Source organism: Prionailurus viverrinus, unplaced genomic scaffold (genome assembly GCF_022837055.1).
Source record: "Prionailurus viverrinus isolate Anna unplaced genomic scaffold, UM_Priviv_1.0 scaffold_42, whole genome shotgun sequence".
In the NCBI taxonomy this organism is placed as follows: Eukaryota; Metazoa; Chordata; class Mammalia; order Carnivora; family Felidae; genus Prionailurus; species Prionailurus viverrinus.
Window position 1 is genome coordinate 1,784,112 of NW_025927609.1, and position 27,173 is coordinate 1,811,284.

The following is a 27,173-nucleotide window of genomic DNA, read 5'->3' on the forward strand; positions in this document are numbered from 1 at the left end:
TGCTCATGCTCTGCCTCTCTCTGTCTCTCCAAAACAAATAAATGTTAAAAAAAATTAAAAAAAAAAAAGAGCTTCCAGTTTTGGGACTGTTCTCTTTCACCTTCCTATTTATAGACGGCTTTGAGACTCAAGACCAAAACCATACATCATTTATCTAAGCAACTTGATGTCTGTTTCTAGAATATGCATGCACTTCAATGAGCTGACATCTAGGGGTTTTGTTTTATCCCTTTTCAGTGGAAGGGATACCGTGAGAGTGTACCGTGGGTGTGTTTCGGCCGTTTCTCCTTCACCAGATCAGTCTTGGCATCCACGCGACCTGTCTCAAAACTAGGACGCTGCTAACCCCACAGGTCAGGTAGGGCCTAGCTCTCCCCCAACCACCTTCCGGGGGCGGCTCAGAGCAGGGAGTGAGCCCGGCTTCCAGCTTTTGGGGGTCTGTGTGGTAAACAGTGCAGAACTGTGCAAAGCAAGTACACGAGCCCAGATCCAGAGTTTGGGGCTCCCGGACACGGGCCGGTGGCTGATCCAGAATTCGGGGCCCCTGGACACAAGTCGGTGGCTGGTCCAGAGCAGCAGGTGGCAAACACTGGGTGAGAAGAGAGGGAAGGTGTCAGAATGACCTGGGTACAAGCCCACGGCTTCTCTAAGGGCCTGATTTACGGGGGGGGGGGGCAGTTTAGATTTCTTTCTCAGTCAGCACGACTGGAGGGAAAGTCTGTTGGGACCCAGAGCCTGATCTACAGCCCGCCGCCCCTGCACCGGGTGCCTGCTCTGGGAATGACTCCGCTAGAGGAAGACCATCTCGTCCTTGACGCACCGATCGACTTTCCTGCTCCCCGCGTTCCTTTGTGACAAAACCCGTGACTCCTGCCTACACGCTGCTCTACGATCTCCCAAGCCCTCACAGGATGTCAAAAAGGATACAAATGTGGGGGCGCCTGGGGGGCTCCATCGGTTAAGCCTCCAACTCTTGATTTCGGCCCAGATCGCGATCCCACAGTTTGTGAGATCGAGCCCCACATCAGGCTCTGTGCTGACGGTGAACAGCCTGCTTGGGATTCTCTCTCTCTCTCTCTCTCTCTCTCTGTCTCTCTCCCTCTCCCTCTCTGCCCTACCCTCCCTCAGGTGTTCTCGCTCTCTCAGGATAAACATTTTAAAAAAGCATATAATTCTGGTAAAAACTGCTCATTCTCCGGAGCACTTCCTTCCCTGTGAAGACCGTGTTTCCCGGACAGCTGTCCTGACCTGGGCTCAAAGAAAACTTTCTTTGTTTTAGAGATTCTCAAGTTTTGTTCACTTTTGTTGACACCAAGTATCCCAGTGGGCCTGGGATGTCCCGGCCTTAACCCTGAAAGTCCTCCCTCCCAGGTAATCATGCAGTCCAGGCAAACCTGGACGGTCAGCCACCTCTGACATGGGTGTTTCTTCCACACCATCGAGCGAGTGACTCAGTTCTCTGAGGACACTGCATGTCCCACAAATCGAACTTGATTCTGATACCAGATACCTGGACGTGGCACCAGATACCACAGGTGAGGGGCTCAGTCCCACGGAACTGCTTCCCGGCCTTCAGATGCAATGCCAGGTTGTCACCTGTGCTTCAGGTAATTGGCTACAGATCAGAGATCCATTTAATTTGCTGGGGTGGTTCACAGAACTCACAACAGCTTCCCCTCTGGATTACCGGCTTATTGCAAAGGATGTGAACGAACAGCCAGATGGAGAGACGTGTACCAGGAACGGAGGAGGGGTGTGGGGCTTCTGCATCCTGGGGGCCACTCTCCCCACACCTCCACACGGTCCCGGACCCAGAAGTTCCCCAAACCCCAGTCCTTTGGGGTTTTTATGGAGGCTTCATTACACAGGCATGATTAACTTGTTGGCCACTGGTGACTATCCAACCTCCAGCCCCTCCCCGCTCCTCTCTCCTCCATCAGTGGGGTGGGATTGAAAATTCCAGCCTCTGCTCACAAGGTTGGTCCCCAGGCTTTGGTGCTTTCCAAAAGTCCCCTCTTTAACAGAAACTCAGATGCACTTGAAAGGATTGTTATAAGTAACAAAAGATACCTTCATCACTCTTGCTATCCAGGAAATTCCAAGGGTTTTAGGAGCTCTGTGCCAGGAACATTAAGACCAAATGTCAATTTTTGATCCTATCCTATATCCCCACGACCCTAGCACCCCCCACCCTGCCACAGACCTGCACCCGTGGGGGGCACCTGGCTTTGGGTTCCTGACTTCTATTGTAAATGCTGACTGTGTGAGGGCCTCTTGCTGTATATGACCTGGGACCCTTTACTTGGGCAGGTGGGGGAACTAGAAAGGTCCATGCTGGCAGCACTGGCAGCTCAGGGGGCTCAGCCTGGCCTGCACCTGCGGAGCGTGAAACGTCAGTGTCCCTCTCAGGCTCGGGCTTCATTGCTGGCGGGGTAGACCGCCTGCAGCACGGCCTGTAAGTGCGCCCCGGCCGTGTCAGTGCGCAGCGGGCCGGGTGGAGACTCGGTGACCCAGAGCCCCGCTTCTCAAAGGCTGTTTCCTCACCGCAGGCCCAACTTCACCTGCGCATTTGTTAGAGACGCAGACTCTCGGCCTGGCTGTAGACCTGCTGAGTCAGGGGCTCTGCGGTGAGCTTAACAGTCTGGCTTTGTCATGTTCTGCATGTGCTTCTGATGCATGATTGAGAAGCGCTGGGCGAAACCGGAGGACGAGTCTAATCATGGACATAACGGGGGGGTGTGTGGGCGAGGAATACAGGTGTGTGCAGCGGGGAGGCCCCCTCGGGAGGGGCCGGCCCTGCTTGGGCGCCTTCTCTGGCTGGGCCGGCTGAAGCCAGGCCTGAGCTGATACCCCGAGGCAGTTTCTGGAAACACGGACTGTAGAATTGGTTGCCCTCAGGCCCTGTCCTGGTTGTGACCTATTCCCGATAGTTTTCCAACGATCCTCTTGAGAACTTCGCACCTTGTGCCCGTGGGATGGAGAGGAGTTGGAGGGGACTCGGTTGAAGCCCCGCCTCCAAGTCTAGCCCTGCCTCTGGCTGGCGGTGTGGCCTTGAAAAAGTTGTTTCCTGTCTTGTCAAATTATGGGTGGAGGGTCACTAGAGCCCCCGCTGCCCGCTTCTGAGGCCTCTGAGAGGCTGACACAGAAAAACACTTTAAGAATCGAGACCGCTCACAGGGGATGGCTGACCAGAGTGTTCCGGGTCTCATGCCTCAGTCCAGGCCCCACACGGCAGGAACCAGGACCAGCTCCAAAACCCAAGCAGGTAAGAGCCCCTTGTAGTTCTCTCTGGAGTCGCCGTGCGTCTAGGTAACATCCCTTGATCCAGCCGTGGAAAATGGGCTCTGTCCATCCCTCCCTCCGCCCCAGAGGCCCTCGGAGCCCCTGCCTACCCAAGAGCTCCTAAGATCCCTCCAAGGCCATCCAAAGTCCCAGGCCCTCAAGTGCTCCCTGTGTCCTCAGCTGATCACAGAGATCTAATGTGTTACCTGCTTCAGGTAGTAGCTTTGCTCTTTTTTTACAGGGCCTTTTGGAAGTAATTCCTTAACTTACTAAGAGGAATGTACTCTTTTTTTTAATGTTTATTAATTTTTGAGAGAGAGAGAGAGAGAGAGAGAGAGAATGTGCATGTGCACCAGCACCAGCTGGGGAGAGGCAGAGAGAGAGGGAGAAAGGGAATCCCAAGCAGGCTCTGCACTGTCAGCACGGAGCCCAACACACAGCTCAGTCTTAGGAACCATGAGATCTTGACCTGAGCCAAAACCAGGAGTCAAATGTCCAACCCACCAAGCTACCTAGGTGCCCCAAGAGGAATGTACTCTTGATGACAAATAAAATCAGATGGCAGGCACACTGACCACAAATAAAAACAACTCTGGTGAAAATGCCCAGCAAGCCACTTCCATATGCACAACTCCAGGGTGGGGACCCTGGAAATGTGGCATCACCACGGCTCTGGATTCCACCCAATGACCAGTCTGGTGTTGGAGGACAGCCTTTCCCATCGTGCAGGATTTGACCATCACTTCCCCTAAATTGATGCCATTGTGACTGTGCGGTCTGATTCTTTGGCTTTCTTGGAAAAATCATACGCTCTTTTTAAAAATTTTTTTTAAGTTTATTTATTTGTTTTGAGAGCGCGTGCACACGAGCCAGGGAGGGGCAGAGAGAAGGCGAGACAGAATCCCAAGCAGGCTCCACGCCATCAGCACAGAGCCCGATGTGGGGCTGGAATCCATGAGCTGTGAGATCATGACCTGAGCTGAGATCAAGAGTCGCAGACTCAACCGACTGTGCCACCCGGGCGCCCCAGTCATACGCTTTTAATTGCACGTGGCCAAGAGGAGTCATTCCGTTTCTCTGAAAAGTTATCGCGGGTGTGCTTCTCCTGATGCTGCTTGAGTCTCTCCTGGAAGCTTAAAGCTCTTTGACAACTGAATGCAATTGAAGTAACGCTGCCACTTCCTCCCCGCTTTCAAAACAGGAAATGGACTCTAGATGCCAAGTATTTTTTGAACATCCATGTTGTTGAAATGTTGCAGAACACAGTTGGGTTTTAAAATGTTACTGCTGGGTATTAAAAAAAAAAATGCTACTGCTGGGGCGCCTGGGTCGTTCAGTTGTTGGTTGAGCACTCAACGCTTGATCTCAGCTCAGCTCTTGATCTCAGGGTCATGAGCTCAAGCCCCAAGTTGGGCTCCACGCTGGGTGTGACGCCTCCTTAAAAAACATGCCAGTGCTGATGGCGCCATTTCAAATGCAGCAGTGTCCACGGAGTCTTGGTTTACAAACGTCCAATGTCCTTCGACCATCATTAAATTGTTTGTTGTGTGTTTGCGTTGTTAGGACGAAAACGTGTTGGGTTTTTGGGGCCATATATCTAAACCCAGGTAGGTGTTTATTCCATTTCCAGTGGAAATGGAGCTTTTAAACGTCTGTTTACCTAAACAGCAGATCCACGTGGAGATATTTGGAGGTATTTGCAGTAGGAGAAGTGGGTCATTTACTACAGTTAAGGGGCCTTTGCTGCCTTACCCGTACAGGAATCCTTGTCACTTCATGAAAAGTCTGAACAAAGTTGAAGACATACTCATTAACACATTCAACGCTGGCATCGACACGATGTCACGGGCCCGTGGTCTTCATCCTTTCATCCTCTGCGTGGCAGACCAAGACCAGCACCATGGGCACCCAGGCTAACTTGGGTCTGCCCTGAAGTGGAAGATGGGAAGAGCTAACGCTGAGGCTGTGGGTCCTCCCCGTGTGTGATCTTGTGATCTCATGATGGTCAGTACTGCTGTGAGCTCATAGAGACTGAGTACCTGGGTGGGTGGGTGGGGGGGGGTCATAGAGGTAGAACCTGGCCAGGTTCATTGCTAGCCCTTGATGCACCCCATTCTTCTAGCCCTGACACCTTGGCCAGTTATCCACCCCCTCTGGGTGCTTTTCCATGACGGAATGACGGGACAGAGATGATGGGGTGCTGCCTTCGGTCCTTGCACACAGAAGGAGGCACAAATACACAATTACCAACTACTCTTTTGATTGAGAACAGTGCTTGCACCCCGGCCCTGGAGGTTAAGGGCAAGCTAAACTCTAAGGGCTGTGGGCCCCCCATTCCGGGGGGGGGGGGGGAGGCATGGAAGCTTCCAGGCCACACGTTGGTCTTGATCCTCACGTTAGACTGTGGAGCTCGCCGGAGTTGCCGCCGAGGCAGGTGTGGGGCAGCAGTGCCACATGTCTGAGAACAGCGTGGGGGCCGGGAACAGCAGGCTGGCGGGTGGCCCACCGTGGGCCCCGCCCCGAGCCCCCCCCCCCCCCCCCCCCCGGGACCTGGGGGAGCCGGCGGTGCGTGGCCAGCTTCCCCGGACACCAGCCACGTCCTCCTCCACTTTGGTCACGGAAACAGTCTGCAGAGCGAGCGGCCTCCTGCAGTACGCATCCCTCCTCGAGCAGGCTCCCGAGAAGGCACCACGAGGGCCAAGGCTCTGTCGGGGTGTGGAGACGGGAGCGCGGGCCCAGATGCGTCTCCGCGACCACACCGGGCGAAGCCCGAGGCTTCTCTCAGGTGACAGCTTCACTGCGAGCTGTTCTCCGTGAGCACAGGTCCCGTCCAGTGCAGCCCGGGCGCGGGGACCAGCCTGGCACCGACGGCGGCACTACCGGGCCCCGAGGCCACCGCACCGGACTTCCGCACGGCTTTAGGGTCCAGCCCACCGCGCCCCCGACGCCCCTGAACGCCCCTTGAGGCCGCGCACGCGCACTGAACCACAGTGAGCCCGGCCCAGACTGCCGCCTTTCAGCCGCGCACGCGCACGCGCACGGAGTCCCGCCCCCGCCGCTCCGGAAGGCGGGGAACACAAGCCGCGGGGGGCAGGCCGGAGGGCTGGGGGCGGGGCGAACAGGGAATCGCGGCTGCGCACTCGCCCCTGCCGCTCGCCCCGCCCACTTCCGGCGTGCTGCTCTTTCAGGGGGAGACTGACTAGCCCGTCCGCGGAGGTGGAGCGCGTAAGGCTGACGTCTGACGGACCGACGACCGACGAACGGGGCCGCAGCCACCATGGCGTTCGGCGGCACTCGCGGGCTCGTGCCCCGCTGGGAGCTGCCTGTTGGCGTGGCCGCGCTGCTCCTGCTGCTCTTTTCGGTGACCGCCGCTCAGGAGCCGTCCGTAGCGGGTGAGGGGCTCGGGGCGGCTGAGAGCTTCTGGGCGGGGCTGGGAGGTGGAGAGGGCGGGGGGGGGGGGGAGGTGGGTCCCGGGGCGGGGGAGGAGGTGGAGGGGGCGCTGCGTCCCCGGGCGGGGCGGAGAAGAAGTGGAGGGGGCGGGGGTCCCGGGGCTGAGGAGGAAGTGGAGGTGGAGGGGGCCCCGTGGCGGGGAGGTGGAGGGGTGGGGGGTCCTGCGGCGTGGCGGGGAGGTGGAGGGGGCGGGGAGTCCCGGGGCAGGGCGGGGGAAGAAGTGGAGGGGGCGGGGTCCATGGGCGAGGCTGGGGAGGCGGGGGAGGGGGCACGGGGTCCCGGGGTCCCGGGGTCCCGGGGTCCCGGGACAGGGAGGTGGAGGGGCCCCGGGGTCTCTGCCGTGCCCAGTCGCTGCCCCAGGCTGCTGCGGCCTTCCCGTTGGTCTAGCTGCAGCGGGGGCGCCGGGAGGGGGGCAGACCGGCCTTTTGTCTTGGTTCGGTCGCGGGGCGGTGTCAGCGGGACCCGCAGGATCATCCTGAGTACTTCGCCCTCCCTCTTAGTCTCACTCGACCCTCTCTGACCGAGCTGGCGGTTAGTTTCTGAGTCAGGAAGTGGAGCTTAACCTGCTGGAGCCCCAGCGCTGGTCGGTAGCCGGTGTCCAGGGGCCAGGCCCCTTGAGGCGTGGGTGCCGGGCACTGGTGTGGCGCCTGGGGCCCCACTCCCCTCGGGAAGGAGTACTCGAGTTACTGCATGGCTCAGTGGAGTCAGGAGAGCTGTAGTATCGGCCGCTTTGAAGGGGCTGACTCTGCTTCTGCACTCAACAGACCTGGGGTGGGGGTACTTCCTTGGTTTATCTCCTGTTCTTATCAGCCGCCCTGCCAGGTGCTGGGACAGCGGTGGTGACCAAGAAACCCTGAGTGCTGGGTGGGTGGGTCGGAGGCTGCTAGGGAAGGAAATGTATGGCCTAGGGCCAAGCTGAGGTCTCAGAAGATTCCAGAAATGGAGTAGTGCCGGAGGCTGTCCTCCTGCCGGCCAGTGGAGGGGGGCCGGTCCTCCGACTCAGCCTCCCGGCCTGGTGGCAGGTCAGGGAAACATTTAAGCTGGGGTGTGTCTGAAGTGTTGCGCTAGCTGCTGTGTGGGGGGTACCCGTGTGATCACTGGTGGTGGTGGTGGGGTCACCGGTAGGCCTCTGGACCTGTTTCCAGGGCTCCACAAGCAGGACTGACTTGGGGCCAGTATTATCCCGGCTTGTTGAGTTTTGCCGTGATTCCAGTACAGGACTCGTTTTCTTCTGATCTACTTCCAAATGTGTGTGTGCCTGTGACACTTGGGACGTAGCTCTCTGGACGTTCGTAAGGAGGCAGTGGAAACGCGGTGCACAGAGCTCTTCTGGTCGGGATTGGGTTCCAAGCGCAGACGTGGAGTGGGTACCTGTTACCGCACCGGAATGGATAACCTGCCGGAGATGGGTCTTTCTCAGGGGCTGGCGGGTGTGTGTCCGCGTAATTGGAGGGGGCGGGTCAGGGGTGCCCCGAAGTGACGAGTTTGACCACTCTGCTTTTTAACTGCCCTGGCGTGCTGGGATGAGTGGCGGTGTCCTTTGGTGACTTTCATTGGTTTTTTAATTAGGGAATTAGATCAGAACGGTTGCCACGTGGCACTGCACTTACTGTCGGTTCAGCCGCCCCTCCGCCCTTGAGCTCACGGTGGTTACTCGTCCCGTGGACTCGCCCCGGGTCCTCCGGTCCTCGGGTCCTCGGGGGAAGGTGGCGGACTGTTGTTTCTCCTGCAGCAACTCCTTCACGCGGGAGGAGCGGTGTGCTGGGAGGGTTTCCCACTCAGGTACCCTCGGGTCTCGTTTGCCTTTCCTCGGACGGGGGCACTGTTGGGGCGCTGAGGTCCCCCCTTCCCCAGAGCACGCGCTGCTTACCGCCCGTCGCCCTGTAGGGTGTGACTGTGGCGTTCACATCATTGGTCCCCCTGCGAGGCTATCAGGGCGCTACGGAGAAACAGCCGGCAGGGGGTCTGCAGCTGTGGGGAAGGATGTGTCGTGAGGGGTGGGCTCGCGTGGCTGTGGAGGCTGGGAGGTCCCGGGACCTGTGTCTGCAAGTCGGAGCCCCGGGGAGGCTGCCCGGGTTCCTCCATGTAGGAGGGCCCGGGAACCGGGAGCCCCGGTGTCTGAGGGCAGGAGAAAGTGGTCGTCCCAGCTTCGGCAGAAAGAGTAAATTCACGGTGGCTCTGCTTTTGTTCTGTGGGGGCCCCTCTGTGGGCTGGGTGCTGCCCACTGGCCACGGTGAGGCCGGTCTTCACTATTGAGCCAGCCGATTCGAATGCCGATCTCCTCTGAAACAGCCGCCCAGACACACCCAGAAATGTCTGCCAGCCGTCTGGGCACCTGAGCCCCGTCAAGGTGACACGTAAGTCAACCACGACAGGCGTGCAGATTCAACGAATGCGTCACAGCGGTCCCACGCTGACGGTTCCTAACGTCCCACTGTGTGTTTGGCGGCATGGAGACGTTAGGGACCCAGGATGCTCTGAAGGTCTTTAGAGCGAAACTCCTAAATTTACAGAACCCTCCGTGGCCCTGTGGAGCCCACCTCGTGTGGGGGGTGAGACTCCATCCCCGCGACTCCTCCGTACCTCGGAGCCGCTTGAAGGATACAGAGGAGCTCAGCCGTGGCCTGTGCAGGTCGGGAGTGGGAGCCCGCCCCGACTGCTCCTTGCGAACGGCACAGGACTGGGGGGGATGCGCTTCCTCACCCGCCCGTCTCTCGCCGAGAACCACGGCGTTTGAAACCAGTCGTAAGGGCCTTCCAGTGTGTATACAGGTGGTGCATGTCATTTGTATGTTCAGACGGTGCCCAACTGACAAGGGTTCGGCTTAGGATTTTCGACCGTAAGCGGTGCCAAAGGATGTGCGTTCAGTAAACACGGTGCCTGGAGTTTCCCCACGCCGTGTCACCCCGGGGCTGGGCGGCCACGCGGTCCCCGCACACCGACGACCGTTCTGGGCCCACACGGTCTGCCTGTCACTTCGGTACGGTATTCGGTCAACTACTCGAGACGTCCACCCTCCTTGTAAAACAGGCTGTGGGCCAGGGGGCTGTGCCCGTCCGCAGGCCAACGGAAGTGTTGTAGGGTTTCGAGAGAGACCAGGGAATTACACGGAGTTTTGATAGGATATTTCCCCCTTTGAATGGGTTTCTGGGGACGAAACCCCATCATAAGTTGAGGAAGACGTGTACCATGCCGCTCAGCTCTTCTCTGTTGGGACAGGAAGGTGACCAGGACTTTCGTCTAAATGACTTTTCCACCCCTGATTCTCAAGTGACACGGATGGCATAGGTGCTCTCTGTCGCCGTGCAGAGGGGGCACAGTGTCCGATGAGGGGATTGTTGTGCCGGGGGCCGGCCAGGTGCCGCCCTCCTGCCTGTGTGTGACGCGGGCTCCGTAAATGCGTACTTGCTCGTTTCTTTATGTTTACAGGACAGATCTCGTCACACCCCTGCTAGCGTGTGCCTTGGTGGCCTCGCCCGGAACTTTAGGGAAGTACGTGAAACCGGGCCATGGGTTAGCGTATCCTGACAGAAAGACCTTTTTATCAGAGTGAGTGACGCCCGAAGGTTTCTAATCGTTGGTAAACAGACTCTCAGTGGGGGACTTGTGGAACGGGCGTGTTCACACACAGCGCTGGACTCCGGAAGCAGGAGGCCGTGGTGCTGGTCTGCGGCCATCAGGACGTGGTCTGTGTCCCGTGACCGAGAAGTTCAACCCCCGCCGTCCGCGGCGGCAGCAAGTGGGGTATTTTCCTTGCCAGCCATGCAAGACGGTGAGGTGTTTCGTAAGGGAGAGAACAGAACAACCTTTTCCCGGTGCCGGCTCTTTTCGGGAAGACTGTCCAGTGTAGGTGTCTCTGCTTGTGTTGAACGTCTGCCCGGTTGGTGGTCGTGGCGGGGGCAGGCGGAGGGCTGGTCTCCGTTGACTCCTACGGGTCTGTGGTCCCAACACCGTGGGATGGGTGAGGTTTACGGTGTGTATCTCGGGGTGTAGTTGACATGAGTCCAGCTCTCAAAAAGACGTTACAAACGAAAACAGAAAAAAAAATTCCCGTGAAAAAGTTCCCGTACCGACCCCCCTGCTCCCTGTGGCCACTCGACTAAGATTGACGAGAGGTACGTCTTTTCTCATAAAATTTTTCGACAAGGACTTGGGCGCCTGGGTGGCTCGGTCCGTTGAGCGTCCTACTTGATTTCTGCTCGGGTCGTGATCCCAGGGTCGTGAGTTGGGGAGCCCCGCATGGGGCTCCCCGCCGAGCACGGAGCCTGCGTGGAATTCTCTCTCTCCCTCTCTGCCCCTCCCCTGCACGCGTGCTTTGCTCTCGCTAAAGGAAGGAAAAAAGGACTTGAGTGGGCGTGACAGGCAGTCGTGCAGATTTTCACGGTGGCTCCCTGCCTGCCTGTTTAGAAAAGATCGAAGCTGCCGAAACCTTGAAGGAATAAATCGCACAGCAAACTCCGCATGCCTTTCTGTTGTCAGCATTTCCATGCTTGCCTTGCGCTCGCTCCGAGTCTGCTTGTTCTCCCCCCTCCAGACCGCCCGACGGTCCGTCAGGGTCCGTCGTCCTGCGGCCCTGCCCCTTCCCCCCTCGCCCCTCATTCTCTGCGGCGGGCCTCCTGTGCGTCATGGGACTCTGAGGGTCAAAATCAGACAGTTGGCATCGACAGGACTCGTGAGTACTTGGAGATGTAACGTAGGGCGTGTGTGTACCCGGTGTACCCGTCATCCCGGTAGTGTCATTCCGTCCCCTGCCCGCGTCCAGGACCGTGCGGGGCTTCTGGCCAGCATGTCTCCCCACCCACCCAGCACCGCTCCCCAGTCTGTTCCCAGAAAACGACTCTGTAGAAGGAGCCCCAGTTGGCCTTGCCTGGTGTCCTCTACTTGGATTCCAGTGCCTTTGACAGACTCCACCGCACGTGGCCGTGTGCTGCCCCCTGCACCCCCGGGGGCGCCTGCTGCCACTGTGTCCCGTCGTCCTGTCATCGTCCTGCCGATACTCTGGGCGCTTGTAAGGTGCACTTTGTCTTCATAAGCGATGAAACTGGGGAGGCGCTCTGAGACCGCAAGTGTCTTGTCACCTCACAAGCGCGCGTGGTGGTCTTGGCGTCCAGATTTCCCCGATGATGGCAGAACCGCAGGCGTTCAAACCCCCTGCTTCTGCTTCTGCTTCTGCTAGTTGGCCTTCTCCGTACTTACTCCACGTCCGGGTGAAATCCTGGAGTGTTCAAGAGGCTGGAGTCCGTGGCTGTCAATCCCTTTGATTTTAAATTGTCCCTGTTTGGCAAGGAGGACTCCCGCCCCCCCCCCCCCCCCCCCCACCGGTCTTCAAGCCGGCCTTTGGGTCCTTGAGTTATTTTGTTATCCGCTCCTAAGTTGGTGCCACTTTGTGATGCCGCAGTCTGTCTGGGGCTGATTCTGTCCTCTCTGTGCCCCACTTCTGGGATCAGCTGCTTCTCCGAGGAGCCCTGGCCCCCTTCCTGGGGAACTGTGTCTAGACACTGAGGCCCCCCCGCTGCCTGGCCCTTTGGCAGACGGACAGAGGGAGTGCTTGGATGTGGCGGCCGAGTCCCCGGCCCTGGCACAGCCGGCCCGCCTCCCGGCTCCAGGGCACAGGGCTTCTGAGACAGGCGGTGCTGTTCCTTTCCCTGTCCTGGCGCCTCTGCGACCCCGCCTCTGAGTGGTGCTGGCAGAGATCGAGGTGTTCTGTGACTTGTCTGTTTCTTTACCTCCGTGGAGCTAAGTTATGTCTGTTCTTTTTCTTTTTTAATTTTTAAATTATTTTGTATTTGATAGCACACGAGAGAGACGAGGAGAGACAGAGAGAGAGAGAGAATCCCAAGCAGGTTCCACACGCAGCACGCCCGACGTGAGGCTCGATCCCACGGCCCTGGGATCGTGACCTGAGCAAAAATCGCGAGTCAGGTGCTCGGTCGATTGAGCCACCCGGGCGCCCTGAGTCTGTCGTTCTGAGGACAGTAGTTGGAAGTCAGCTTTACGGTAAAGCCAGTGGCGTGCCAGCGGAAAGACGGCCGTGGGATGGCCCGTGACAAGCGGGCTTTCGTTTTAAACAAAGTGGGATCGTGCTTAGCACGTGGAAGGTAGAAGGGTTAGGCTTCACGCGCCTGAGAGTTAGTCCCGCTTCGCGGACGTCATGAGCACGCGTGGGACTGAAACGGGAGCTCCTCCCCTGGGCGGACGGGGTCATGCGTCACGAGCGCGTTCACACGCGCGGGAGAGTGGGAAGACCCCACGGCGAGCGCTCCCTCGCACGCCCGCCACGTGGGTGTCGGCTGTTCACGTCTGGCTGGGTCTCCTCCGTCGTGGGGCCCGTCCCGGACCCTCTGGTAAGCTCGGCGAAGTCCGCGGCAGACATCCTGCGCTCGTCCCGGTACCTCCCCGCGTGCGTCGTGACCTGGAGCTTCACGTTTGTCTTTTCCTTTGGAGACAAATCTTCCGTGCGGTGAAACACGGGAGTCTTACGTGTGCCGTTGGGTAAGTGACGCCCACGTGACCCCCGTCACGCTCCAGCACGTGCCCGTCTCTCCGGAGGGTTCAGGCCGCCGCCGTCCCTTTCCCGGTGCAGATGAGTTTGCCGGCTTCAGAACCGCACGCCCGTGGAATCCGGCGGGTGGTCGTCCGTGTCCGGTGTCCGTCGGTCCACGTGACGTGGCGCACTCCTCGTGGCCGAGCGCCGTTCCGTCGCCACCGGTGTGCCCACCTTCTGTACGCGCGCATCTGGCTGTCGTCGGCTTCCCTGGCACCGTAAAGTGGGCACGTGTTCCCAGCGTCTTGAGCGAAGCGCTTGGGTGCGTGGGTGAGGTTGAGCCACCTCTCCTCCCGCCGCCGCGGCCGACAGTCCCCTGGGGCTCCGCCTCCGCGGACTTGGCCCCGTCAGCCTTTCTAATCTCAGTTTCCCCGGCGCCTGCAAAGTGGTCGCTCCTTACGACTGTGGGGTGCGGTTCTGGTGGCTCACGGGGTGGCACGGACCTCTCTTCGGAGTAAGCGTGTGCGCTCAGCTGTGGGTGCGGAAGACGGCAGCTGCTTGAGAGGGTTTGGACGTTTCCCCCCCCCCCCCCCCCCCCCCCCGGCTGCGAGTTAGTTCCGGGGCTATTGGCTGGGTGGGGTGTGACCCCTCCCTGCCGTGAAGAGCGGCTGGAGCCGGCAGATTCGGGGGGGGGGGGGGGCTTCTCCCTCAGGTCTGGGCGGGACTGGCGGGGGCCGAGGCCTGGCTTTAGTCCCACGGGCCTGGCATTGCCGTGGCCTTTGGTTCCAGAGACTGTGCCGATGAGCCAGCGGGCCTGGGCCAGTTGGGTGCGTGCTACGCGCCCACTTCCGCTCCTCTTCCCCGAAGGTACGGCCGTTGTGCCCCGAGGCCCCTTTCTCCGCACGACCCCTTGCAGGTGGGACCCTGGGGCTGCGTGTGCACACTCCCTGGTGGCCGGCCTGCAGCCAGGCTGGAAACTCCCGCTGCTGCACCTGGGAGGCTGGCTGCTCGTCTCCGTGGTTCAGAGTGCAGACTGCGTGCCTCCCTGGCCGCCTGGGCCGGTGTTTCCAGTGAGCGGTTCTCAGTGACCTGTTTGTCCTTTCCCCGCAGCTTGTTCTCAGAACACAAACAGGACCTGTGAGGAGTGCCTGAAAAACGTCTCTGTAAGTAGACACCCCCACTCTCCACGGCGGGGTGGGGGGGGTCTTGTGGGTGTTAAAGGTTCTGCCGTCTGGGGTTTGTGGAGATAGTTTCTGTAATGGGTGTCGAATGCCATTTTAGTCTTTCTTAGGAGCAGTGAACCTTCTCGTGAGAACTGCAGATATCACCTGAGCGTCATTAACATACATGCTTACCTTGTGACCAGGTGTCTGGGCTTATAAACTGGGTTGGGCCCCACGGCTGGGAACACGTGTGAGTGGGCAGGAGGCCTCATTGAGGCTGGTGGGCTTGGTGGGGGGGCGGTGTTCAGAAGCAGGATGGGGGAGTGGAGGGCAAGGGGAACGGAGAAGGATGGGCACTGGGCTGGGCGTCATTTAGCGTCTAATCTGCAACTGTGAACCCGTGGCCCGTGCTTTCGTGTCGATGCCACTAGAGCATAGAGGCCTGTTGGGGACGGGGACCGTGACTCTGTTTTGCACATGGAACCCCAAGATGGGGCCGGGAGTGTCCTGCGAGTTCCCAGAGGCCCCGCCTGCCGTGGTGCTCAGCCAGGGCTGGGGAGTCTGCTTCCCCAACCGGCCTGCCCACAGGAATGAGGGCCGCCCACGCACCGTGGGCCCCCCAGTCCTCGCAGTGTGTCCGGCGTTCTCCATCAGTTGTCCTGGGTTGGGGTGGATGCTCCTCTCTGGGCTTTTCACCTGGGAACGGAGAAGGGTGAGGGCAAGGAGAGATGTGGGCCCTCGGCCCGGAGGGCCTGGTGTCCTGGGCTCAGACTGACCAGCTCACCAGAATTACCGGGAAGACTGGGAGCCAGGATGCTCCCGTGCTGACCCTGTGTGACCTCGAGCAGGAGGGCAGCCGCCCTGTAGCAGGCCCGGTGCTCTTGGCGGTCTCCTCCAGGTGGACCATCCTGGGATCTGACACACAGGCATGTGTGCGGCTGGCCGTCGGGGACCAGCAGAAAGGCACGCCGGAGAAAGTTCGCCACCGTGTGGGGCCCGTCAGTGTCCCTCTGCCCCATCCCGTGTGGCTCCCCGAGCAGTCCCTGGGCTTTGACGCCTTTGTCTGGGACCGTAGGGGAAGCTCCCTCCAGTCGGGTTTTACGAGGATAGTTTAGAGCCACGCAGCCTGTCCTCCCTTTCCTGGCAGCGGGGAACCCTGCGAGGCAGGTCAGGACAGACGGCCCGGGTGGTTTCTGCCCTAGGATGCTGGTCACGCTTTTATTTTATTTTTTTTTATTTTTAATTTTTTTAATTTTTTTTTTTCAACATTTGTTTATTTTTGGGACAGAGAGAGACAGAGCATGAACGGGGGAGGGGCAGAGAGAGAGGGAGACACAGAATCGGAAACAGGCTCCAGGCTCTGAGCCATCAGCCCAGAGCCCGACGTGGGGCTCGAACTCACGGACCGCGAGATCGTGACCTGGCTGAAGTCGGACGCTTAACCGACTGCGCCACCCAGGCGCCCCATGGTCACGCTTTTAGAAGAGAACTTGCTGACCACTTGGCAGCGTGTCGGGTCATAGGGTCTGAGTGGACCCTTGTGTTTGCTGGTTAAAGACTGAAGGCTGTTGCTACTGCAGCCTCAGACCTTACTGTTGGTAACCCTGAACTTGCTCACCTGTCTGCACGTTTTCCTGGTGGCGTGGCTTTTTAGCGGCAGATGTCACTGTCGAAGGCCTCCCGGCTGCAAAGGAGCCTGGTGTCCTGCCTCGCTCTGGCTTCAGGAGTACGCACTTCACGGCATCGTCTGGTCCAGCCCGCCCTTCTGTGGGAGGACGTTGTGGGGGCACACGCACCCCCATCTCAGCAGGCGGGCGGGCAGTAAGTCTCAAGGTGTGGGCCCGCTCTGGACGCAGACGGGTCCGGTCAGAAATGCAGGGCGCAGGGGCTGCGGGAGGCCTGCCCACACGGGTCCTCGGGCGCACGCGGGTTTCTGGAAGGACAGGTAGGGGCCTGGGAGGCCAGAGGGGAGGCTGAGGGCACACTGTGTGCGTGCCCTGTCAGTGCCACCTGGATGGCTCACCGCGGGCATGTCACTGCAGTAATCTCAGGTCCTGGGAGGGACGCTTTGAGCCTTGGTTGCATTGTCTTTAACGGCCGGTGCGGTCGGAGAGACCACAGGTAGGATCTTTGTACGGCGATTGCCAAGGTTGCAAAAGTCCACCAGCAAACGTGTAATGAGTGTGGTCCCGCCTGTCCTCCTGCAGACGATCCGAGACTGTGTGTCGGGAAGGGAAGGAAGTAGGGGGGTGGGGCAGGTAGGCCCTGTGGAGGAGGTTGAGGGGCGTGTGTTTGGAGAAGAAGGTTCCGGGCACAGGGAGGAGGCCGTGCAAAGACCCCGGGCGGGAAGCCACCTGGCGGCTTCCAGGACTGCACGGAGGCCGAGAGGCTGGGCGGGGTGCCTGAAGGAAGAGGGTTTGAGTAACATCGGCCCTGGTGGGCAAGGCGGGGTGGAGCTGCCGTGGCGGGGTGAGGACCACGGCCTTCTGGTCCGCCACTGAGGGGGAGCAGACGGTGTGGCTGGGCTTGTATCCTGGACCGTCTGGTTCTTTGGTGTTTGCGCTGCGTTTCTGGGGTTTGGCAAACGTTCGTCTCTTTCAGTGCCTTTGGTGCAACACCAATAAGGCGTGCTTGGACTACCCCGTGACCAGGATCCTGCCGCCCAGCTCCCTTTGTACGCTGAGCTCTGCACGCTGGGGCGTTTGCTGGGGTAAGTGTTCGTGTTCATGGAACTCTTGCAGAGGCAGTACTGTCGGGGGGAGTCTGGGTGTGCCCAGTTAGCATAAGCTGCCAGAACACGTGCTCCCTGCAGGAAGTCAGGAAGCCAGTGAGAATGCGTGCTTTCTGGGAGGGCAGCCAGGGGTCCCCGGGGTGCCGGAGGCCCGCTTGCGAGGCGGAGGGAAGAGGGTCAGCTTGGGGACTGCGTCTTGCTGGCGTCTGTGTGCCTGGAGTCCTGCTAGGTCAGCACGGTCAGGTCCCTACGTTTCTCTGTCCCTTTCTGCCTGCGAGTGGCGGATTCTGTAGGCGCTCTCTCGTGGGGGACGTTAACCCTTTTTGAGACCCCACAGAGGCCAGTCCTGGACCAGGGAGCCCTTGGCATTTTGAGCACGAACTGTTGAGGTGCTTTTGTTTCTATTTTCTTTAGGAGGTGATTTGTTTAACGTTTATGCGTTTATTTAAAAAAAACTTTTTAACGTTTATTTTTTGAGAGCACACGCATGCGCACATATGAGTTGAGGAGGGGTGGAAAGAGAGGGAGACAGAGAATCTGAAGCAGGCTCCAGGCTCCCGAGCGGTCGGCACGGAGCCCGACGCTGGGCTCGAACTCATGGACTGCGAGATCATGACCTGAGCTGAAATCAACCGTTGACGCTTAACTGACTGAGCCACCCGGGTGCCCCCAAGGTGTTTTAAAGTTGAAGCATAACTTCTAATGATGCGCACACATGTTAAGTCTCCCTTCCTGTTCTCGTGTAACGTAAACACATACGTGTACGCACACACACGTACGTTCAGTGAATTTTCACACGAGCCCACAGATGATCTGCACTCAGCAAAGCGTGTAGACCATTCCCAGCGCTCACAGCCTGTCCCTGTTGGGACCGTGGGCAGCCAGTGCACTGACCTGCCACCCCAGGGAGTGCTGCCCGCCCCGCCCTTCACTTAAAGTAAGCGTGCTGGTGTGTCCGACTCCCCGTTCAGGGGTATGTCTGAGACTCGTGCGCCACGCGTACCGGCTGCCTGTCTCGCTGCCGCTTGGCGCCCTGTGCCCACTCTGCTGCCGGGGACGCCCGGGGTCCCCATGCTGCTGCAGACGTGCTCAGCCCCCCACTCACTCCCGCTGGGCACATGCTGAGCGGCGGGATGGCGGACTCATCGCCTTTCAAGAAGGGCTCCTTCAGGCGACCGGGGCTCCTGCTTGTCCCACATCCCTGCCAGGGCCTGGGGTAATCTGTCACCTTCATTTTCGTCCGTCTGGCGGGTTTGAAGTGGCATCTCGTTGTGGCTTTGATTTGCTCTTCCCGCATGACTGATGATATTGAACACCTTTCAGGTGGGGGCATTTTTGATCACTGGCCTGTGAAATGAAATTCCCACCTTAGGGCTGTGGGGCTGGCCGTACCCCTCACTCGGGACAGACAGAGCCACAGCGGGCCACAGCAGTTTGCGGTTCGTGGTGACTCAGCCTGGGGGAGGGGGACAGGAACTAGCCAGGGGTGGTGGGGGGCAGGCTCTGCCGCGCCCCTGTTTCCCGAGAGAGCACGTGCTTGGTTTAATTGACCCCGAGGGCCAGGCGGGCACGGGAGCCTGCTACTTACCCATCGGGGATAAGTGGGAACCGCCGTGGGTCCCCGCGTGCACTGCAGAGGAGTGGGTAGGGTTATTTGGCCGAGGACCTTCTCTGTGGGAATAGAGTGGGGGTGGGGTGGGGCTCGTGCCATCTGGGGAGACTGGGGGCCCCCACACGTCAGGGAGCACCAGATCTAGATCTCGTGCTGTGGGTGCTTTACAATTCTTTCACCCACGTCTCGGCAGACTTCTTCTGGGGTTTTACCTGTGATGACTTTAAATCTGTGTCCGTTTGGGGGAAAATAAGATCTTTGCCATGTTAAACCGTCGTGCAGAAGCAGGGTTGGTGTTCATGCACGGAGGCCGTCTTTCCGTCCTCGAGTAGCATGCCACAGCCTTCCCGCGTAGGCCTGTGGGGACAGGGGCCCTTGGTACTTTCCTCCGTCACGACCAGATGTCTGTTTTTGTTTTGTAACTGGTTTTAGCTGCTCGTCAGAAATGCTGTCTTGGAGGTGGGGGGGAGGGGGTAGATATATTTCAGAGCCAGCTGTCTTACTGATCAGATTGGCTCTTAAAGTTCATTATTTTGAAGTTCTCTGGTCAGAAGATGATGCCATCTGCCAGCAAAGGTCTTTTTTTTTTACACCTGTTCCTGCTAATTTTTGTGATGCCGGCACTTCCAGAACAGGTCAAAGGAGGGAAGAAAACACACGATCTAAAGCCCAGAAGGCATTTCAGATGTAACACCTGTTTCTGTTTAAAGTAGTTGAACAGAGACGCCCGGGTGGCCCCATCGGTCAAGCCTGTGACTCTTGGTTTCTGCTCAAGGCACGATCTCGCAGCTCGTGGGTTCGAGCCCTGTGTCCGGCTCTCTGCTGGTGGTATGGAACCTCCTTGGGATTCTGTCTCCCCTGCTCTCTGCCCCTTCCCCGCTCATGCTTTCTGTCTCAAAAGTAAATAAACATAAAAAAGAAAAGAACGTAGTTGAACAAAGCACAGAGAGTGTGTGAGGCCAGCGGCCGGCCTGCATTGAACGTGAGGGTCTGTGCGGGCCTGAGTGGGGTCTGAAGGGCGCCGGGCACTGGGGGTCGGCCTCCCTCTCCCACCTGGCAAGCCCCACCCAGCCACCAACGGGAAACCGGGAAACGGGGGAGACTCGAGGGGACCAGCTCTGTGTGGCGGCCAGACTTTCTAACTTCAGTGCCGGGAACGCTCCACCATCCACGGGGGGGAGTTCGCTCTTGAAGCCTCTTCCAGGGCTGACTTAACTGGATGAGTGAAAACTCGAGTTCTCTGGTTTGAATTAAGTAGAAAAATAGGGACTGGTTTGGGTTTGTAAATCTTTAAAAGAAGTTGAAAGAATCGAGAACCTTGTTTTAACTACTTGTTTGCCTCGGAAGTTGGGTCTTGACAGGAAATGACAAAATCCTCGAGCAGCCTGTCCTCAAGCCCCGGGTGGGGCAGGGGCTGGGCCCGCGGGGCTCACAGGGTCTCCCCGGGGGCAGTCAGGGCACTTGACCCTTGAACAACGTACACGTGAGGGGCACTGACCACCCCCCCCCACACACACACGTCCTCGAAAATCCACGCACAGCTTTCGATTCCCTGAAAACGTAACGCATCATCTGTTGACGGAAGCCTTATGATCACGCAGGCAGCCGACGAGCACCTGTGTTGTGTGTTGTGTTCTTCCGCACTGTGTCCTTGCAGCAACGTGGGGGAGGTGTTCGTAAGGAGATCTCAGGGAGAGGAGGTGCGCTTGAGTTCTGCCCCGTAGGTCTTGAAGATGCACGTGTTAGGGGACCCACGCAGTGTGAACCGTGTTCAAGGGCCAGCCGTGTAGGGCCGCGGACTTGGCTGTAAATAATCAGCTGAGCTGCACGGGGCTCCCCTTCCGTCTGGAGGAGTCCCTCGGGGCGGGCCCGCTTTGTTACCGTCTGTCAGGCTCGAAGCGTCTTCGGACCCTGTGGCCTGGGTCTGTGTGGTTGGCCGGTAAACTGTTCTTAAGTCGCATGAACATGCCGAGAGACCTAGGAGGGGCCCCTGCGCGGGCTGCGGCCTGCCTGTGGGGGAGGGGGTGGTCCCGCTCCCGTCCTGACCCCCGGCTCCCTCCCGCTGGGATTTGCAGTGAACTTCGAGGCGCTGATCATCACCCTGTCGGTGGTGGGGGGTGCCGTGCTGCTGGCCTTGGCCGCGTGCTGCTGCGCCTGCTGCTGCCGCAGGAAGAGGAGCCGGAAGCCCGATAAGGAAGAGGAGAAGGCCGCGCGGGAGCGCGAGGAGCGCAGGGTCCGGCAGGAGGAGAGGTGAGGTCCCCGTTGGCTCGGGAACCGGCCTGCGCGGCCCTGGGAAACGACCCCCGCCGTGGGGTGCGCCCCTATGGGTTGTGGGACAGGGCGAGGGAGGCGGGTCTCCTGTCCCTGCCCGTGGAACGCGATGGTGGCCCAGAGAGGCGCTGCCGCGTCAGGTCAGCTGCCGGCGGGGGCTGAGGCCCGGCGGGTTTCTGCGCTGTCCCCGCAACGTCGTGTGCCCCTAAGTAAAAACTAACGTTTGCGTGTTCCCAACCTTCCTCAGAATCTGACGTCAGGTTTTTCTCTACATGAAAAATATTTTTAAAAAATACAGTCTTGGATATTTGAATTTCTTTTGTTGAAACTCAGAATCAAAGGACGTGATGCTGAAACAGCCTCACGCTGCCTGGCCTGGCGGCCGGGCTTGTCCCCACCCTGGTCCCTGGTCTCTTCCCGGGAAAAGAGGACAGACCCCCACTCTCTCTGCTGAAGGTACATCATTTAACATCGTGTTATATTTTGGTGCTAAGTGAGATTTCTTTGTCTTTTTAGGAGAGCAGAAATGAAATCCAGACATGATGAAATCAGAAAAAAATATGGTAAGGATCGACTGACTGCATCTTTTGTTTGTCTGGGAGTGGGTTCCGGGCCGTGAGATGTGACTGCAGGGTCTGGGCTGAGGCTTCCGGGAGGAGCCGTTGGTTCTAGACTGCGCGGTCCGGAAGGCGATAACTCCAGGGAATGTCTGGAAAGGTGAAGCCTTAGGGTGTTTACTCTCAGCCGGATTCCTGAGCGCCATTGGCTGATGAGGGGGCGGAACTTGACCGGTCGTGTGGCCTCCCCTGCGCCTGGTGCTCCTGGTGCTCCCGCTGCTCCCGCACCTGACTGCGGGCCGCGCGCCTTTTAAAGGAGTTAGCCAGAGGTCTCCATGCCACCAAGTGATTCATCTGGTTTTGGTTTTTGTTTGGAGGGATTTTGGGGGGATACTAATGTTTTAGTCCGCGAGAACATTAAATCTGCTCCCGGGTTGAGTTGGTTCTCTGCTGATTCCCACATCCGCGGCCATGCTGTTGTTTGGGGCTGTTGGGATTGCTAGAAGTGGCCGCACTGCGCTCTCGCCGATGACTGCCACGGGGCCTCCAGCTCTGGGCCGCGGTGCTTTCGTGGACCTCATGGCCTGAGCAGTATTTGCTGTGTGTCGGGTGCACCTGGCAGCTGGGCTCTGGGCTGAATCTGATTAGGAAAATTGCAAAATCTTTTCTTTCCTTTTTTTTTTTTTTTTTTTATTGGAAAGTTTGTTTTGAGAGAGAGAGAAAATCCCAGGCAGGTTCTGCACTGTCCGGAGAGTCCAATGTGGGGCTCGATCCCACAGCCCTGAGATCACGACCTGAGCTGAAATCAACAGTTGGATGCTGAACCGTCCAAGCCACTGTGCCCCTCAAAATCTTTTCTAACTAACGCCCTCATTTTGGAGTTCTGTGTCTGTACAGGGAACACCCTGTTCTCGTGGTGTTTTCAGGTCCTGTGCACTAAAGCAGTGGGTCCTGGAGCCTCGGCTCCCTCTGGTGGGCTGCTGGCCGTGCGGTTGACTCGGCACCCCCACCCAGCACCGGCTGGCCCCTCCGTCCACGCAGGCCTCCTCTGACTGTCACGCCCTTGTGCGTGTCGCCTCAGGCTCGGGTCGACCCTGCCAGCCGCCAGGTGTGGGTTCTGGGGCCCGAGGCTGCCCTGACCGCCTCTCCCCCTGCCGTTGTGTCTCCTTGGTTGCAGGTGAGATGTTTAGCAGCTGCTAGAGCCTTCCCTCGTGTGCTCCCGCCCCTCGGCTTCCTCTCCCAGCTGGCCCATCAGGTCCCCGGTGCCCACAGCACTCACCCGGTGTCAGGTCCCCAGCCTAAGTGAGGGCGGACCCCCGCGTGGGTGACGTCGTGTCAGTGGTCGTGTCGGCACGGTGCCGTCTGTCCCCGGTGCCTCTTCCAGGCGCACGTTCGTGCCCAGTGAACGCCAGCTGTCCTTGGCACGGGCACCTTGCTTCACGATACTGAAGTGTTGAAAGGAGCTTGTTGGCACCTGACTGACGTTACCGTGAACGGCGAGAGAGACGTGTCCGCGTGCACTCACACACAGACTCCACCACGGTGCCTTTATCGCCAAGCACAAGTAGCATCTGAAGTCTGACCCCTCTGCAGTGTCCCACTTGCCCCGTGTGTGCGAGGCCAGGTGGCGCCTCGGGCCGGGGCTCCTGGCGCGGGGCGTTCTCCGTGACCTTCACCGAGGCCCTTCACTCCTCCGTTTTGGTGGTGCGCCAGGCCCTGACCTGCCCTGAGGAAGCCCGCTTGTGCCTGTCGACATAAAGCCCACCTGATGGACTGGACTTTGCAAAGACCCAGCCGCGTGGAAGAATTCCCGGGGGGCCGCCAGGGGGGAGGCGGGCCAGGCACGCGTACTTGCACGGGGGACACCCTTCTCTTGGTTTCAGAAGGCGTCTGGTTTCCTAATCACGACACAGTCTCCCCCCTTTAAACCAGAAGTAGAGCTGGGAGCTGTTCCGTTCGTCCTGCTCCAGCACGACTGTGTTCGGCATCTGGCACACGGGCTCCCTTTACCAGAACCACCGTGGGCTTCCTCCCAAGGCCGAGGCGGCGGTCCTTCTCAGACGGGCCACCCTCCCGCCTCCGCACTGGCTGCCCTCCCGCCCCGTGCCCCCCCCCCCGTAGCACATACACTTGGTGCAGCGGCTCCAGAAAAGTGTGGGCGATACAGGTTTTTAAAGAGAGGGAGAGGCTGTGTGTTCAGAACTGCAAAGAGAAGACTCCCAGGCCTGAGCGTTTAGCGCCAGAGATTTATTTTTACGACTGCGTTATATTAGCCACGTCAGAGCACTTGGTGGTGGTGAAGTGGACAGTCACCTCATTGTTTCGTAGCCTTAATTCTAAGGACATTTAGGGTGCTTTGTTAATTTCTGTATACTAGCCAATTGCTGTGGGGAGAAATAATGGCTGTTTCTTAATTCCTCTTAGAGAGAATTAGCCAATAAGTTTTTATTTCCTTAGGTTTGCTTTTCTTAGGATGACTGCTTCTGGTAAATTTTATTTCAATTTTAAAGTCACCTGTGGTTTGACTTTCAAAAAGGTTAAGCGTAGGGGCGCCCGGGTGGCTCAGTCGGTTAAACATCTGGCTCTTGATCTCAGGTCATGATCTCACGGTTTGTGGGATCGAGCCCCTCCTTGGGATTCTCTCTCTCTCGCAAAATAGATAAATAAGTAGAAATAGTTACAAAAAAAAAAGGTGAAGCGTGGTGCTTGAACCTGCTCGGAACACCCTTTTTCTTAGAGCCACAGTGTTCACGAAACACTGAATTGTGTTGTGTCCTTGGACTTCGTTTCCTACCGTGTGAGCACATTTATAACCAGGTCTGTTTTGTTCCAGGTCTGTTTAAAGAGGAAAACCCGTATGCCAGGTTTGAGAACAACTGAGCCACGTGCCCAGCAGTCCCCGCACGGCTCCAGGGAGCACGGCGCCGCCGCCCTGCAGACCCGCGGGCTTCTGTTCCCTCTTCTGTATCTGTATTTAGTCACTGCAGACACGAAGCTTTTCAGGGGGGTCGGTCGGTTGTGTTGTTTCTTCCAGGAGGCAAAGCCCACATCCTGCTACCCTTTTCCGCTGGTGAAGCCAACCGCGGACGGGGCAGCCGGCCTCCGTCCCGCCTTCTGTCCTCGCGTCCCTGTGCCCGACGGCGCGCTGTGCGCGCACGGCGGGGGAGGAAGGGCCCCTGTCACCCCGCCGCCCTCCATCACCTGGCCGGCGGCTGTGCGCCCTGCGTGGCAGCCCCCCGGGGAGCCGGGCGCCCAGACGCAGTCTGCCGGGCCGTGCCTTCTGACCCCAGCCGCTCTGAGCAGCGTCCGGGAGAACTTAGATTCACCTTAAATCTGTGTTTTGTTCCGTTCCGTTTCATTCCGTTTCAAATAAGTCTTGGATTTCATTCCTCCACCAAAGGTGTTTCACCAAGAAATTTTTCTGTCAAAATTCAGACTGCTTACTGGACAATTTTTAAATTTTAATTTGTATTTTTACCGGAACACCAAGATTTTTTTCCAGTGAAAACTTGAATAACAGATGAAGCATTAGAGCCCCCTGCAGGGGCAGCAGCAGGTGCTCTGGGCCGTGGGCCTGGAGGGGCCATCACTGCCCCACTCCCTTTTCAGCCCTGGTGACGGCCGGCGCCGGGTCCTGTGTGTAGCCACACCAGGCTCTCCCTAGTCAGGCTGTCAGCAACATGGTCACACAGGGACCACAGGGTCCCCAGGCTGTCCCCGAGGAGGAAGGGACCATGCCCCGTGGGCCCCTCTGCGGGGCTCTGCCCACTGGGGGGTCGGGCAGGGTGTCCAGGGCCGGCCAGAGGGATTTCCACGTGCTACACAGAGACACTGCTGACTGTCCTGCTTGTCACACGACCCCTAGCTTGGAACCGCGCTCTTCTGGCTGGGACGCTGTTCGTGGCCTCCGGGTACACCCTGCGGTGCCTTCCGTTGGCCCCAGGCCTTTCAGAGCAAGATCTGTGGCTTCAGTAAATGACCACATCCTTCCTATCGGGGATGCAGACCGTGGAGCAGCTGTGTGAACTGCCTCTCTTCGCTCTGAAAATAGTCCCGGTGGCCACCGCCACATTGCTTTGGATTAGGAAGACGTTTAGCTTCGGGGAGGTGGGTCGACAGGTGCAAAGACAAATGATGTGTTCCGCTTTCGCACTCGTGACTGTGCCGTCGGGGACTGCTCTCCAACGTGTCACGGGAAGTTCTCAATACAGGTCAGTGTGATCCAACACCCCACACCGCTCGACACCCCCCCCCCCCAGCCACGTCGGCCTGTGCCGTGAGGTGACCGCGCTGTCCTGCAATGTCCATAAGCTGAGACACTAACTGTACAAACTCTTGACTATCTCTTTCTGACTTCTTGGGCATCTGATAGCAATTTGAAGTATTACGAAACATTCCTAAGTATTTTATAGCAGCCTGCAGATTTTGACTTTCTACTTTTATTCATAAGAAAAACTCTGTAGCAGACTCCAGCAGCCCTTGTGTTAATACAGTAATGTACGTGAGGTCACGCTGTGTCGTGAACGGTGTGGGGCTGTGCCCTGTTCATACAGCGCATTTAGTCCCTTCGGGGTACCGAGGCCACACCAGTGCGTCTGGGAGGCTGTCCTGGTCCCCGCATTTTATAAGTAGTCCTAAGAGCACCACGTGTTGTAACCTCAAGGAGACCGTCAAGTTCAGAGTGCCTTAATCTTAACCAGTTTCCAATAAGTGGTTTAATACACGCTTTGTTGAATCCACTGTGTCCTTGTGTCTCATTTCTCCATGGCGTTAGCATGATCACCTGGAGGGCGGCAGGTAGACTACAGAGAGATTCTGGCCCGCCCCGGGATCTGTGAGCAATCCCGGCTTCGGTGCCATGGCCCAGGGGGTGGCCGTGCTGTGTCCCCGGGTTGTCCTCCCCCTCCCCTGCTGGCCACCCCCAGCTGTCTGCTGTCCACGAGGCAGGTTTTCTGCCCCGCCCCACCAGCACCTTCCTTCTGCTCTGCTGGAATCAGATGCAAAGAACTCTGGGAGAAAGCAGTTCTGGCTTTGAGCTTCGTGTACTTGACTTTCGATAGAATCCCTCCCTCCTTCCCTTCCCTGGGGTGGGGGTTCCTCACTGCCCGGCTACCGGGGAGCACCCACCCCCCTTCTGAGTTGCTGCTGGGCTGGCTGAGCCTCTGGGACTTCCTCTGTGCTGCGAAGTCAATGTTGTGCAGGTGACGTGTCCACCAGGGCCGTGGTCCCTGTGGGAAGTGTGAGCCCACCCATGTTGCTGTGCCGCAGCCACGCTCAGCCACAGGGCAACTCCGGGCTCTTCTGGGAAGTCTAGAACGGGGGAGTGTGAGGTCGAGATGTAGTCCTGGGGTGTCCCCGTGCCTGGCACGTCCCTAGGTGTCCAGTCCGCTTGGGAAACTCACTGGTCTTGCGCTCGTCAAAAACATTTGAGGAGGTGCTTGGGTGGCTCAGTCGGTTTAGCATCTGACTTCGGCTCAGGTCGTGATCTCACATTTCGTGAGTTCGAGCCACTCATCGGGCTCTGTGCTGACAGCTCGGAGCCTGGAGCCTGCTTCGGACTCTGCGTCTGTCTCTTTCTGCCGCTTCCCCACTCGTGCTCTTTCTCTCTCTCTCTCAAAAATAA

General features: G+C 58.5%; 1 protein-coding gene across 1 annotated transcript; it reads left to right on the top strand.

The window, feature by feature from the left end:
- Positions 1-6,456: 6,456 nt before the first annotated feature.
- Positions 6,457-26,285, top strand: PTTG1IP (PTTG1 interacting protein). The gene is made up of 6 exons (XM_047847001.1): positions 6,457-6,674; positions 14,327-14,379; positions 16,981-17,089; positions 20,798-20,972; positions 21,510-21,556; positions 24,384-26,285. The coding sequence occupies exons 1-6, from the start codon at positions 6,560-6,562 to the stop codon at positions 24,428-24,430; spliced, it is 546 nt and encodes a 181-aa protein (XP_047702957.1). The 5' UTR covers positions 6,457-6,559; the 3' UTR covers positions 24,431-26,285.
- The last annotated feature ends 888 nt before the right edge of the window (positions 26,286-27,173 follow it).